This window comes from Haemaphysalis longicornis, unplaced genomic scaffold, assembly GCF_048455015.1.
Source record: "Haemaphysalis longicornis isolate Haplotype H1 unplaced genomic scaffold, Haemaphysalis longicornis Haplotype H1 scaffold_2, whole genome shotgun sequence".
Lineage (NCBI taxonomy): Eukaryota > Metazoa > Arthropoda > Arachnida > Ixodida > Ixodidae > Haemaphysalis > Haemaphysalis longicornis.
Genome location: NW_027526295.1, coordinates 177,197,654 through 177,210,415, shown reverse-complemented (window position 1 = coordinate 177,210,415; position 12,762 = coordinate 177,197,654). Strand labels below are relative to the sequence as shown.

The window sequence follows — 12,762 nt, the reverse complement described above, 5'->3', positions numbered from 1 at the left end:
ATTCCCTGGCTGAGTATTCGAACATACAACCCGCAAGCATGTGGAACTTTTTCCAGCGGTTTCATATCACGACCTGCTAGATCGATTTTTTTCCAGAATCCTTCCGGACATACCATAAGGACTATTTGGGCTCCAGCTCACTCCGCTATGTCTGGCAACGATGCTGCCAATCAGCGTGCCCGGGCAAGCCAGGAGTTCGGAAAGCAGGGGCAGATCTACCCACTCTGGCCGTTTCATGAAAGCACCCACCATTACCGCCCGCAGCGAACACAATCTCCCCCTGCGCACAAAACCCTCACTATAGTACAAGAGCGCCCCCTCCAAGGCATCCAAACGATCACATTTCCACACCCCCTAGAGCCCACATTCTGGCGCCCACCCTGTACTACTCGCACTCCAGCTTCTGCAAGGCTGCGGGCATTCTCTACCATGTAATGTGGGGTTGTGATAAGAAGCGTAACCTAAACGTCCTGCCCTTACCCTCACTTGAGTACTGTCCAACTCGGACCCTTACGACCAGCTTTGGCTGGTGCAGAGAGCCCAAGAAGCCGGACGGCCTCCAGGGGTCCTGGAATGATGACTCTCCCCCACGGCTGACTGCTTTAGAGAGACGCTTATTCCCCCTCCTTCTGCGGAGTAATCGCCCTGCCAACAAATCTAACCAGTAGGCTAGTAGTTTGTAGAACGATAGCAAATTAATCAATTGGAATTGAGGTGTACGTTTGTTGGTCTTGGTTTCGCCTTTTCGCATGCCTGACCAGGACGATATTTTTTTCAACCGCAAAGGTTCCTGTTAAAGCTGCATGGCTTTCCCTCGAAGACTACTTTACTTCATAGGGGTGGGATGTGAAATCTCTCCGTTTTTATATGTCAAATCTTTCTTTGCTATAGTACAAGTTCGATATTTAGGACCGACAGACGACAACGACTTGTTTTCTTCGATGATTGTAGGGTTTAACGCGTCGACGCAGTACCGGCGATGGGGTGCGCCGTAATGGAGGGCTCCGGATTAATTTCGACCACCTGGGGACCTTTAACGCGCGCCGGAATCTCGTACAAACGAGCTTCTTGGCTTTTCGCCTCCCTCAGAAAAGCGGCCAACGCGGCCGGGAATCGAAAACGCGACTTCGTGCTCCGCAGCACAACACCTCAGCAACTGAGCCGCTGCAGCGGCCACTTTGTTTTTTTCGGCAGGCTACCAGCCGCACAAGGGAACAACAACATTGTGTGGTTTTTATCCCATCCCTTAACTTTCAGACTTCACGCTTTCGCCCGATTTGTCGTCAGATAGAGAGAGAGAGAGAGAGAGAGAGAGAGAGAGAGAGAGAGAGAGAGAGAGAGAGAGAGAGAGAGAGAGAGAGAGAGAGAGAGAGAGAGAATGAACTTTATTTAAGAGCCGTTCATTGCGACCTCCACACTTTAGGGAGGCGGTTCCTTTGTTCACAGGAATCCATATGCTGCCCTTGCCGCCTGGCCCCTGGTGACCAGCCGTAGCTGATCCTCTGGGCGGGGCTGGTCAGGAAAATCCTCCATTCTCGTTAAAGGGTAGCGGGGGGATGGCGGGGCGAGGCTCAGGTAGATGGGTGGGTGCTTAGGGCTAAACCTACGCTCTCCTATCATGCACTGGAGAGTGCCTAATTTTTTACAGATTGGGCAAACTTCTTCACATTGGTTCAGGAACATGCGGTTGAGTAGACGGGGGTGCGGAAAGGACTCTGTCTGGATTTTCCGGCATATACACAACGCAGATTTCTTTCTAATCTGGCCGGCACACGGGCGTTGCTCGAGGACCTATCGGAATCACTGGACACTAGCTTTTACAAGAATATTTATACATTAGATATTGAAAAACTTCTGAACGCGATCACCAACAAAATGCTATGCCGTGAACGGTACTGTCACAGGTTTTGGGGTCCTATTTCACTGCTGCAAATTTTTTTTTCGGATAACTAAAAAGGAATAAACATCATATCTGTAGCAAGGCTATTTCTGCAATTACAGAACCATGTGCACAAGAAATCTATTTTAACTCCTCCATTCATTCCTTTTGGTAATCATATTCGCGATGTTGTGTAGTGAGGTCGAATTTATCCTCATGGCAATCATAGTGTGATGCTGTGAAGTCCTGTAGATTATTTTTCTGTCAAAAATGCGTTTAGAGTGGCTAAAGCAATTGCTTTGAATTTATTTAATTAAAGTAAAACGTGCGACAAGTAGTCCTATATTACCCAAATCCGCATCTAGTGGAACCTAAGCGGCTATCTTTGCCCACATACTCTCTAATGCAATAAGTGTACGCGTGTTCTCGTGATATTTGTAAAAGCTCTGGCGGATATTAGAACTCAAATACGCAGTATTTGCTGTGAAATACACATATAACTGACTCATGCGACAAACATAGAAGAGTTGAATGCCTCCTGTTCAACGCCAGAGTGTTTTACCCGTGTTATGTAAGTGAATTATTGGGCCATTCGTTGGCATACGTTTTGCTAATATATGGCGTATGATGCTTATTTAACGGTTGTCTTGAACAAAACAAAAACAGCGCAAAAAATAAGGAATATTGCCAAACTTTTCGTGTACATAACTTACGAAGCTGGTGGATGCCTCCTTTTGAAAATATATTTTAACGAACGGTCATTGAAAACATTTTTGCGCAGCTGGTTGCTAGGTCAAAGAGTTTAAATATATGTCGTTGCGACAATACTTGGGTATGTTTTCGTTAAAGTGCCAATGCGTCACGATAAAGAAAGAAAACTAGCCGCTTTCAATAAACTGCAAAATAACTTTTTTAAGTCGATGGAGCCACGTAAGAACCGCGATGCTTTTACACGAGAAGTGGTGCGTATATTTCATTATATTTCTGTTTGTATTGGTGTATGAGTTAAACTTTAACACTGACGTGCCTTGCTATACAAGAAAACTTTGTGACGCTGGTATACCTGTAAGCGTCTGTTATTATTATAACGAATATATTTTAATATTATGCAGCCGCTTCCCCGCGATAGCAGGCACACGGAACGTTACCCAGCTTCGGGAAATTAACAACGGTGCTATGTAAGTATTATCCCCGAGAAGGGTTAATAAACTTCAACAAAGGTTCACCGAAACACGTAGCCTCAGATAACAACCCTGAAGGTACGTGTGATTTTCCACAAATGAGAGCTGAAAAAATTCTAATTCTAGACGTAAGAAATTCGCCTGCTGAATTAGAATAAAATTAAAGTATTTGCTAGTCAAAAAGCTCAGGATTTGAACGATAAAGCAACACTGGTTACGTCTTTTAGTGTTCTTTCGCAAGGCACTGATATGCAATGTTAGCCATCTTTCAGTTATACACGGTGGTCATTTTGCTATGGAAAAAATGAAATAGCCGCTTCCTTGCGCAGCTACACAGCCATCTTACCTCCATGGTGGCGGTCGTAAAGAATTCGTTGTTGTCGTATCTCCATTTCGTTGGACACGTTGCAGTATGGTCTTGCCGCATGGAGACATTCGTGTACCAGCCGCCCTCCGTGACCATCGGTCCTTCATCGACGAACTGGCATCGACCTCTCGGAAGAGCCGCCACGTCCAAGGTTTGGATGGCGGTATCCAGGTCTTCGGCGAAGCACCACTGACTTGGAGGCGCCACTACCACCAGCACACGACCCAGGTAGGACACCGCCGTGTGCCAGGCGGTCAGCACGAGCATTGCAGGTATAACAGTCTTGTTAAATAGCCCAAAACCACCGATGGCCTTCAGCACTCTCTCGAACTCCATGGCACTACCAGGTTACGTTCTGCGTCTGAGCAAACATTCGTGCCGTAAGCATGCTGACCGCCGTCCAGTGACATGGAGAGTGCGAAGGTTGTGCGAAAAAAAAAAAGATTGGTCACCATCCCGCCCTTTGAAAGTGCATGTCCAGCAAAGCTGTTGTAAACCTCTACAAATGGTGATGGAGGAGGGTATGAAATGTTTCTCGTTGTCTCGGTAAGATTGTCGCTTGCGCTCCGCTCGTGTAACTATATAAGAGTACAGAGTATGGGGACTCTTTTCTCCGCCGCCATGATCATTGGTCAGTTCGCATTATGTGACGTTTGTTTACACTGCGACGATTCATGGGTGCCGCCACTTTATTGTTTATGCGTTTTAATCGGTCAAATCTGGTAGGCTTAGCATGTCCTCCCGGCTCTGCGGGTGCGTGCGACTGACGTCGTTTTGAAAGCGAATCAAGGATAACGCGTCTAACAGCAATTCAGCAAAAGAAGTGTGTTCAAAGTGTGACCGACTTTATAAATTGCGACCTTCCCATCGCAGCCAGTGATAACGTGATCCAGCGTAAGTTGCCCTGTGGGGGCGGCTCGTTCCGTCAGGTGGGGTTAAGTTTAATCTCCAAACTCGCTAGCTTCGCTTCGCTCGCACTGGCACCTGCGACTGCTCGCATGAAGAGTATTGGTCTACCCAATACATGCCGATTGTACCGATCACTGCCTATAATACTGGCCAGCAACAAGAATCCACGGTAAAGTTGAGAACTGGTTCTTGCTATGCAAACATCAACGTACACAAGTAGACCACTATGCTACCATATGCGCCTGCTCGACTGGCTTTCTTTACTTAAGAGTAAATTAAGTTCATTTATACATGTGGAAACATTCGCCACTTTCTCTTTGCGTCGACGAGCGTTATTTGTGACGTGAAGCACGGCTACGCGTGTGCAAAGGTTCACCGAAAAGGCTCGAATTTCTTTAAACACCCCAGCAGCGCCGTGGCGTGCGTAGAAGCGCCGTAATTCTTGCGGGAAAACAATGTTTTCCCAGTCGAAAGAACACTACTAGAAGTCGACGTTTTCAGCGGCTGCGGCGTTTTCACTTACTGGAGAGCCACGTTTGTAGGACCTCCTTTGGGGTGGCTTACAAGCCCAACCAAATGGCAAACTTTGGTATGGCAGGCGTCCCCCGTAAATGCTTGCGGCGAGACTCACAGTTATCTTCGAGACATCTTTTTGAGCCACTGTCCCCATTCCAAAGCGATCAGAACCTGGTGGGCGGCCCCTCAATTACCCCGGGGAGTTCGACTGGCCTGGCCTGGTGAAAACAAATTGCCTTTACTGTGCGCCTGCCGTGCGTGGTCAGCTCTACTCAACAAGTACCATCGATCTCCTACGATATATGTTCACTGAAAGTACGATGAAAAAAAAATATTTCATAATCTTTTTCACATTCTTTCGCGAAAGCGTTTCTTTTGGCTAGGTTTGTTACCAAGCCTGCTCTCTCAGTCGAGTATAAACTACAACCTCGTCATCAGAGTCACTGCAGCTACTTTTTCAAGAATCACTATTCATGCTGCAGCACCTCAACAAAAGCTGAAGGCCAACCAAAATTGCGCGAGGAATTTCTGAAGTATGCTGATTTTCTTTTTAGATGCGGAGCATCTTATGCTCAAGGCTGTGTCCCTCCCTCCCTTGTCGTACGCCGTCCGCACTCTACTGCGCATGCGCGTCTCTTCAGCGCCGTCAGCGTATGGGCTGACGTCAGCGCAGTCCACTATAAAAAGAAATAGTTAGGCGGCGCCCGGTTTTGATCCCTCGACTCTCTGGCCGCAACGGGAGGTACGTGGCGCTCTTCCCACTGCGCTACAAACTGAGACGGGAATATGTGCTACGAACGCGCCTTATGTCCTTCACTCAAACTACGTCAAGAAGCTACCGATACAACGAAGGCAAGCGAAGCTGAACTTCAACGGAAGCGACGAACTGAAAACTAATGGGAACTTCAGTCGACCCCATGGCTGCTTCGCATACTACTCAGGGTTCCCCTACGGGAAGATGGTGTAATTTTTTTTGCTATACTTGTGCTATGCGTCATCAGCCAATTGCAATAGTCCACGCGCCGAGTGTTTATTATTTTTTTTCTTCTGTTACTTTTGATGCACTACGCGAAACAGTGCGTGCAAAGTGCTTCTTCCTGTTTATATTTCCTTTTCCATGCTACAAGATAAAATGCGCTGAATGTGTTTGAGGGGTTTCATTCTTTCGGATGTACGTCGCTATGAAACGGGTGGAGCACAATGGAACGCGTTAGCAGCTGTGGACAGTTTTTTGCAGATGGTATTCTGGTGGGCGCGCGTTCGGTTCACGGGGTCCGCTTGCGCGCTTTCACCAGCCTAGACAAGTGAGAATTTCGCGTTAACAACTCTTATTTGAGCACACCGTCGAGTCCACAGATGGTGTGCACTTCCACCAGTGTGAATCGGCAAAGACTGATCGCAACGTACGGAGGCAAAGAAATAATAACTACAGTGGCAGGCCGAGAAAACGCGTATGCAGCGGAGAAATAGGGATTAAATGCAGCGCGAGCCGGTGCAGTGGCGTATACTCCACTGCACCGGCTAGCGCTGCATTTTTTTTCGTGTAGGAAAGAACTAAAAAAACCTAACAAGCGATGAAAAGCCTCAGTGACGGTACTCTAATATCTACTGACACAACGTTCGGTTTCTCTGGTGGCAAAGGCTGGATCCTGCCTAGCCTGACGCATGCGCTCAGAGTCTTGGGAAAGAAGTGCTCTATTTAGTGAAACTACTCCTGCCTATCCTTTAGAGGTTATCTGCAAGCATAATCTTTAACAGGAACACACATGGGGGGAGGGGGGGGGGAAGGTGTCATTGTTCCCAGGCGCCTTATTCATCGATAATGTGGTTTCTGCGCTTGTTTCGTAGTTTCCTTAAATGAATTAGGAGCACTACGCTGTGTGCCTGATTAGCCTGACGCATGCATTTGGCGTCTTATGCCTTGGCGGTTTTGTCCACGAAGATTGTTTTTGCCCTCGGTGATGAAATCGTTGTGGGAGGAGGGGGTAGAGGTACACTGCTTTAGTGTAAAAACCCTCTTACAAATGTAATTCAAGGGATAAATTTTAGAAGAAATTAGCGCGGTTCCTGAAGAATGGGAAACCAAGACAAGTGTGAGAGCATGTTGTTTAATGTACAGAAAGATAAACCCAGTTATTGGTGGACGAGCATTTACAAGCGTGTCGCTTCATGATGCTTGCCGGTTTTTGGACGCAAAGCCAGCGAAGAACGTATCGATTTGTCGCATCTAAAGACCTGCACGTGTACCGACTTTCCTTAATTTTATAACAATGGTGATCTGCCCCTGCTTACACTATACCATTGCACGACCCACGCTCCGCGGATCGCGCCCTTTCCTGGCGCGTGATCAACGGCTCGTGAAACTTCAACTTCTTCAAAGCGAAGCTCTTTACCTCTACCCCCCGAGGGTTCTGTCGCGAGCAATGGCGTCAAGAGAAAAAAACAGAAGGTACTGGAACCACGAGGAATCGAACTTGGAACGAATAGAGAAACGGGGCAAGAGCCTGTTGTCTTACCGATTGAGCCACGCTCCCACGCGGAGGAGGAGGGGACAGCAGTAGCGGTCCCAGCGATTGGTTTAGGGGGTGGGGCGATTTTTTTCTTTGGGGGGGGGGGCGAGGCGAATAAAGAATCGCTCCCCTCCTTGCGCCAATTCTGCGGAGGTGGTGATAACCATGGAGGCGTGTGCGCGTATGCGGTGCAACCCGCTGGGATTTAACTTCGCGCAAGTGGAATGCTTAAAAAACTAAAAATAAGAAACTGAGGACCTCTTTGGGGAGGGCGACCGCTCCCTTCGCCCCCCCCCCCCCCCCCCCCCCCTTGGGACCACCACTGGGGGACCGGCGGTGCACTCACCGAGCACATCTGCGTATTTACCCCATTCGTTCTCGCTGAATGCCACGGGGTAGCGTAACGCGACCTTTTGCGCGGCTGTGCGCTCCACCCACGGCACGTGTAAGGGCCGTGTGCGATCCTTGCGGATGCGCTGGGAGTTAGTATTAATTAAAGGAAGCTCTCACCAATGCATATAATCTCACTTCTCCTCCGTCTCTTCCGCCGATCCCGTCGCCTCCATCGGCGGCGGCAGAGATGGAGGAGAAGTGAGATCGTCTAACACCGGGTTTGAGCTTCCTTTTTTTATAAAAAAGAGTTTCCACCCATGGGCTTCACCAATGCAACTAAACAACCACCATTCGTGGATCATGCAATGATTTAACCTGAGCAAAGGATATCTCTTTCAGACAAGCGAGACCAGTAACGGCATGGAACAAAGAACGTTTAATGAAGAAGTAGAAGTAGCACGTGCTCGCGTGAAGGAGCAGTCTTCTTGCTCTTCGTCTTGAAGCGCCCTAATGATGATATTGTACAAGCTCCCGCCCTGCCAACTTGAATCGCGCTGCACTTTGGCGGGTCATTTAAGCAGCCCTCCAAAGGATAGATGTGATTCGCCGATCTTTTGAAAAGTTCTTTATTTCCCATCCGAAGGAGGCAAGCCCTTGTCACTCCGTCGCGTCAAAGGCAGGTTTTCTCAATCCTGCACATTTTCCAAGACGTTTTTGGGACCCGGTCTTCACTTAGCACCATGTCTCCTGCGGACAGTGGTTTAGCGTGGCATGCCTTGGCCGTGACAGTTGCTACAATTTCTTTTATGTACTCTTGATGCCATCTCTTCCACCAAGCTCTTACGAGTCGACATCGACTTCTCCATTGCTCTTCAACATCTACTCTGTGTGTCTCGCTTGTCCGTCGTGTAGCTGTTGTCGTCCGCCTAAGATGACTGCCGGCGTTAGTGACATGGGCTCATGGGGCTCACCATATACGTAAGCCAAAGGGCGATTGTTGAGAGCTCCTTCAACTTCGGCGACAATTGTTCGCATCTCCTGCAATGAAGTTGTCTTTCTTGATATTATTTTTCTGATCGACGTCTTCAGGCTTAGAATTAGGCGCTCATAAAAACCTCCCCACCACGGAGCGCACTCGGCTATCATTTCCCACTGTGTGTTTCGGACACTACAGTATTCCTTCACTTGTTGCTGCCTGATAGTTTCGAGCATTCTGCTGATCTTCTTCTCAGCTCTTTTAAAGGTTCTTGCGTTGTCCGAGTAGATTACCGCAGGAATACCCCGTCCGGCTGTGAACCGCCTGAATGCATGCAAAAAACTGCTCGTGGACATGTCGTTGGTCACCTCCAAGTGCCCTCCTCTCGTTACGACACAGGTGAAAACTACCACGTATTGCCTTATAATGTAGTTTTTGTACTTCGCATAAAGCGTACCTGCGAATTCAAGCCCCGTCACTTGAACCGGTAACGATTCGTTGAACCTGTCCGCCGGTAGTGGAGGCGTTGGTTGACTGGCAGATCTGGTGTGCTTCTTGCAGACCATGCATTTGTTTAGGACTCGATTCACGGCCTGGCGACCTTGCAAAATCCAGAACTCGGTGCTTAGCTGCGCGAGTGTCACTTGAGCGCCGCCGTGTAACACGAGTTGATGAAAGTGATGTATCATCAATTCCGTGAAAATTGCGTCCTTTGGCAGTACGATGATATGCCGGCTTGATACTTGGCTGTATTGCAAGCGTCCTGTTAGTCTGATGAGTCTTTCATCGTCCAAGTAGACTTCCTGTCCACTGATTTCAAAGGGCTTCGCGATTTCCGCACTACCGCAACTTCGCCTCCAGATTATTACTTGAGTTTGTCGTATCCAGTGTGTCTCCGCAGTTGTCTCCTCTTTCCCAGTCAACGGCCCTTTACGATTGTTTGCGACCGGGCGGGGACACCCGATCCGAGCTCCGTGGCCTCCGACATACGAGTGGTAGCGTGTATGATGAGAGCGGCCAGCCGCTGTTGCAGCCGTGAAGAAGTCCAGAAGCAGTAGGCTAACGTAACTGTTTACTTCATAGCGAGAGGTGAGCCGAAGCAAAAAAAAAACAAAAAAAACAATGCCCCAACGGGCGAGGTTACAATACAGGACTCGAGCAGAGCGACCGCATGGATTCGCTGCTCAGACAGGAATGAATTTCAGCGCTTGGGCGGCTTCTATTTTATACCCAAAAGCCGCAACGGTCAAAACGCCAACAAGTAGCAACACGCCACGAACGTCACAGACACACACAACGCTCTTTCCACAGTTCGTGAGTCGTCGGTAGCCTCGGCGCACGTTGAGTTCGAGAGAGGGGAGAGAGTGTCCTTGAAACATGCTGAGACATGCCTCGCCGGGCCGGCAACCGTCGAAGTTTGAAGCGCGTTGAAAGCGAGGCGACTGGGCCGGGTATGTCGAGGCGTGAATGTATGACTCACCGACGTGCTGGCACCTGACGGCTGTGGGGCGCACGTCCGTGAAGCATGCCTGGGCCAGTTCAGTCGGCGCGCCATCGAATGTTGATCGCGCCGATAGCGAAGCGTCTGAGCCGGGCATGTCGAGGCGTGAATGTATGACTCACCGACATGCTGGCGCCTGACGGCAGAAAGGCGCACGTGGTTTCTTCGCCGCCCAGCCGAGGAGTGATGCGGGAAAATACGGCGGCGCTGGCCGATTCGTAACAGCTTCTCCGCCGGGGGTCTGAGATCCCGATGGATTAGGGTCTTCAACCGTTGTCCGGAGGGATGCTTTCGAAGTGAAGTGCTCGGCAGACGTTCGACTCCAGGCCTGGGCTGTAACACCGTGCTGGAGCTTCACAGGGCCGATCACTGGACGAGTAGTGGCTCCCCAAGAACATCTCTGGCTTGGTCAGGCAAGCAACAGAACAACACAGGAAGACACAACCGCATCGCCGGCAAGTGCGAAGACAAATCCACACTGAAGATCTACCAGGCTTTTAGTTGCGATAAAATACGCTAATAACTAACTACTCTAGTTATATTTTAGCCCAGCAGTACTTTAGACAAGTGAACAAACTTGAAAGGTGACATTTCGCGTGATTGGAAATGTCCCACACAAAAAGAAATGTAATCGTAAAGGGCGAAACCTGCTTCAGGAAAAACAATGAAATAGAGAAAGTCAGGCGTCTACAGGCCATTTCTTGCCTTAAGGACTCCGACTTAAGCCATCAGCATTGCCATTCAGTTTCCCCTTTTTGTACCGCACTTCAAACGTATACTGCTGCAGAGCCAGACTCCAGCGTAGGAGGCGACCGTTCTTTGAGGACATCGTGTGCAGCCACGTGATAGGGCAGTGGTCGGTCTCTACTGTAAACTTCGAGCCGGCGAGGTAACAGGCCAGTTTTTGCACCGCGCAGACGAGACACGCACACTCCTTTTCGGAGGCGCTGTACGCTTCTTCACGAATCGTCAGCTTACGACTTGCGTACAATACTGGGTGTTCCTCATTGCCGTCAGCGTTCTGACACAAAACAACCCCCATCCCACAGTCACTAGCATCACACTGGACCACGAAGGGCTCTGGGTAGTCTGGCGAGTTCAGTACAGGGTGGCTAGTTAGAGCATTTTTCAGGTCGGTGAACGCCTGCTCTTTTGTTTCGTCCCACGGGACTGTTAGCGGTTCGTTTTTCCGAAGCACAGGGTGGCTAGTTACAGGTTGGCTAGTTAGAGCATTTTTCAGGTCGGTGAACGCCTGCTCTTTTGTTTCGTCCCACGCGACTGTTAGCGGTTTGTTTTTCCGAAGCGCGTCGGTTAGAGTGCTAGCCAGCTCAAAGTACCTCGGAATGCACCTCTGAAAGTAACCTGTGATTCCCAAGAACGACCTAATGTCTGTCTTGGTTCGGGGCTGCGGGAAGTCTCGGATTGCCGCTACCTTAACTTCAGAAGGTCGGCGATGACCCTTACCTATAACGTGACCAAGGTAAGTGACTTCCGCGCGTGCCATTTGACATTTAGGTGCCTTGATCGTTAAGCCAGCTTCACGCAAACGTGAAAACACGGAGCGCAGGTGTTCCAGATGCTCCGGCCACGAGGCGAAATAGATAGCCACGTCGTCTAAATAGGGCAACGCAAAGTCGTCGAACCCCCGTAACACTTTGTCCATGAGACTTGAAAAACAGTATGGCGCGTTTTTCAGCCCAAAACTCAAAACCTTTGGTCGGAAGGTGCCCATGGGTGAAATAAACGCCGCGTATCGGCTAGCTTCCTTTGTCAGCGGAACCTGCCAGTATCCCCGCACTAAGTAAAAAGTGGAAATGATACTTTCTCGATACGTTCCTCTATGTTCGGTATCGGGTAGGTTTGGTCTCTGGTGATAACGTTTAACTTCCTATAGTCTACACATGGTCGCGGATCCTTTCCAGGAACTTCAACCAGTATCAGGGGTGAAGTATAGTCGCTTTTGCAAGCCTCTATCACATCCAGAGCCAACATTTTCTGGATTTCAGTTTCCAGAATTTCGCGCTGTCGCGGTGACACTCGATACGCCTGTGAACGTACGGGCTGGGAAGACGTAAGCTCGATGTCATGCGTTAAGAGGGAAGTTCTGCCGGGCTTATCCGAAAACCGGTCCGAGAACTCTTCTAACAGTGCCTCCAACTCACGTTTTTGTCAGGCTCCAGCTCCGCCTTCGTTACTAGGTCGTTAACGAGGCTACTCGTGCCGTCATGGGTAAGCGGCCCCAATTCCGGAATATCGGGGGGAATCTCCTCTGTTAACTAGCATCTGCACCACCGCTTCCCGCTGCCTGTAGGGCTTTAGTAGGTTGCTGGGGTATACTTGCTGGAGCTTGCGCTTTCCAGGTACGCTCACAACGTAGTTCGTTTCAGACAATTTTTGAAGGATTTTTGCCGGGCCTTCCCACTGAACCTCTAGTTTGTGGCGTTGAGATGGCCGCAAAATCATTACCTGGTCTCCCACCTCAAACTGACGTGCCCGGGCACCTTTGTGGTAGAAGGGTTTTGACTTTTTCTAGGCTGTGCTCATTGCGGTGCCCGCTAGCTGCTGTGCCCTGTGCAAGCGGTCCATCAGC

General features: G+C 49.4%; 1 protein-coding gene across 2 annotated transcripts in view; it reads right to left on the bottom strand.

Moving 5' to 3' along the window:
* LOC144169524 (beta-alanine transporter-like) overlaps nucleotides 1–12,762 on the bottom strand; it is a 58,293-nt gene that overhangs the window by 17,836 nt on the left and 27,695 nt on the right. For both annotated transcript variants that reach the window (XM_077698733.1, XM_077698734.1), the window contains exon 2: nucleotides 3,407–3,788. In XM_077698733.1, coding sequence (XP_077554859.1) covers nucleotides 3,407–3,763 — 357 coding nt within the window. In that variant the 5' untranslated portion in view covers nucleotides 3,764–3,788. The remainder of the gene's footprint in view (nucleotides 1–3,406; nucleotides 3,789–12,762) is intronic.